Genomic DNA, 1,272 nt, shown 5'->3' on the forward strand with positions numbered 1-1,272 from the left:
GGCTCATTATAAAATTGTTGAACGGAATACATAACTTTTGACCACGTGAACCGATTTGAAGATGGTACCTCAAGGGTCGTCCCGTAATTTGGTTTAGAGATCCGATGATTGGATCATGAAGAAATTAACGGTACCCCTAAATTTGAAGTCGGTTGTGTTCTTTCCTTAAAAACTACTTGTTTAATAAAAAGTTCTATAAACTCAAGATGCGCTCAACTTTTAAAAGTACCTAATAAAAATTTTAAAAGAGTCAGTAAAAATAAATTTATTGATTGCATAAATTTTTGCACTTTTATGTTCATTTTTTCGATTTCTGGTTTCTGGTTTTCGATAGAGATGGTGAGTTTTCACGATTGCTAAATTTTTTTAATATTTCGAATACCGAAAAAAATACCTGAACTCTCAAGAAAAACGAAAAATTCATATAAAACGACGGACGAGAAATGGAAAAGAAATTTTTTCTACCAAAATTTCTTAAATCAGTTTGCAGCTCTCAGGAAAAAAATTCTCGTATATTTATTTCCTCATAGAAATTTACAGCCAAAGCAAAGCGCTTTTTCAGGCAACAGAAATTATAATAAATATTTCTTATAATTTCCTTGAGAGCTGGATTCTTAGCTTTAAGATACAGTTTGTACTTGAGGTTATTAGCTTTCGGGGGGGTTTCGTGAAGTTGGCCGAAGCCGTAAGTGTTAGCAGCTACCTTGCATTGGGAAGCAGCTTACCTTCAAGTGGTGTACTCGTCGGTTGGGATGCAAACAACGCCGTGGTAGAAGCAATTGAAACTATCACCAGCGCCAAGAAATGCGTTACTCAAGGCTACAAATACGAAGACGGTGATCTTTTCAATTCACAGTTCTGCGGTCGGGCTGCGAACGACGCTTGTGGTGAATTGCCTGGAAGTCCTTTGGTGGCTGACAATAAGTTGCTTGGTGTTGTATCCTGGGGTTATGGTTGTGCCAACAAAGACAACCCAGCTATTTACTCCAACATTCCAGTCTTGAAATTGTGGCTCGAAAGTGTTTTGTAAAAAGTACTTATATAATAAAGTGTAATAATTTCAGTATATTATAAATATCGTTTTTATGTATGTCAAATATTGTATTAAGTCTGCAGTGGGCTATACCAATTCAAATTCAAATGAACCGTTTACGTTGATTACACCGAGCAAAAGTCAACATTACAAAAAACAACTCAGAAAACTAGGAGCGAAGTATTGTAGAACTGCGCTTTTAGTTTTTCCCTCTGGCGTCAGGATTTTTTAAGACAACT

The 1,272-nt window shown here is 35.9% G+C and overlaps 1 protein-coding gene across 1 annotated transcript; it reads left to right on the forward strand.

The window, feature by feature from the left end:
• Positions 1 to 651: 651 nt before the first annotated feature.
• On the forward strand, positions 652 to 1,030 carry LOC108354336 (trypsin alpha-like; the record flags this gene model as incomplete). The annotated part of the gene is made up of 1 exon (XM_017605529.1): positions 652 to 1,030. A coding segment is annotated over one exon (379 nt), but the record flags the coding sequence as incomplete, so codon positions are not given.
• Between the last annotated feature and the right edge of the window lie 242 nt (positions 1,031 to 1,272).

The sequence above is a fragment of the Rhagoletis zephyria genome, unplaced genomic scaffold, assembly GCF_001687245.7.
Source record: "Rhagoletis zephyria isolate East Lansing unplaced genomic scaffold, Rhagoletis_zephyria_1.1 Rzeph_scaffold_35127, whole genome shotgun sequence".
Taxonomy (NCBI): domain Eukaryota; kingdom Metazoa; phylum Arthropoda; class Insecta; order Diptera; family Tephritidae; genus Rhagoletis; species Rhagoletis zephyria.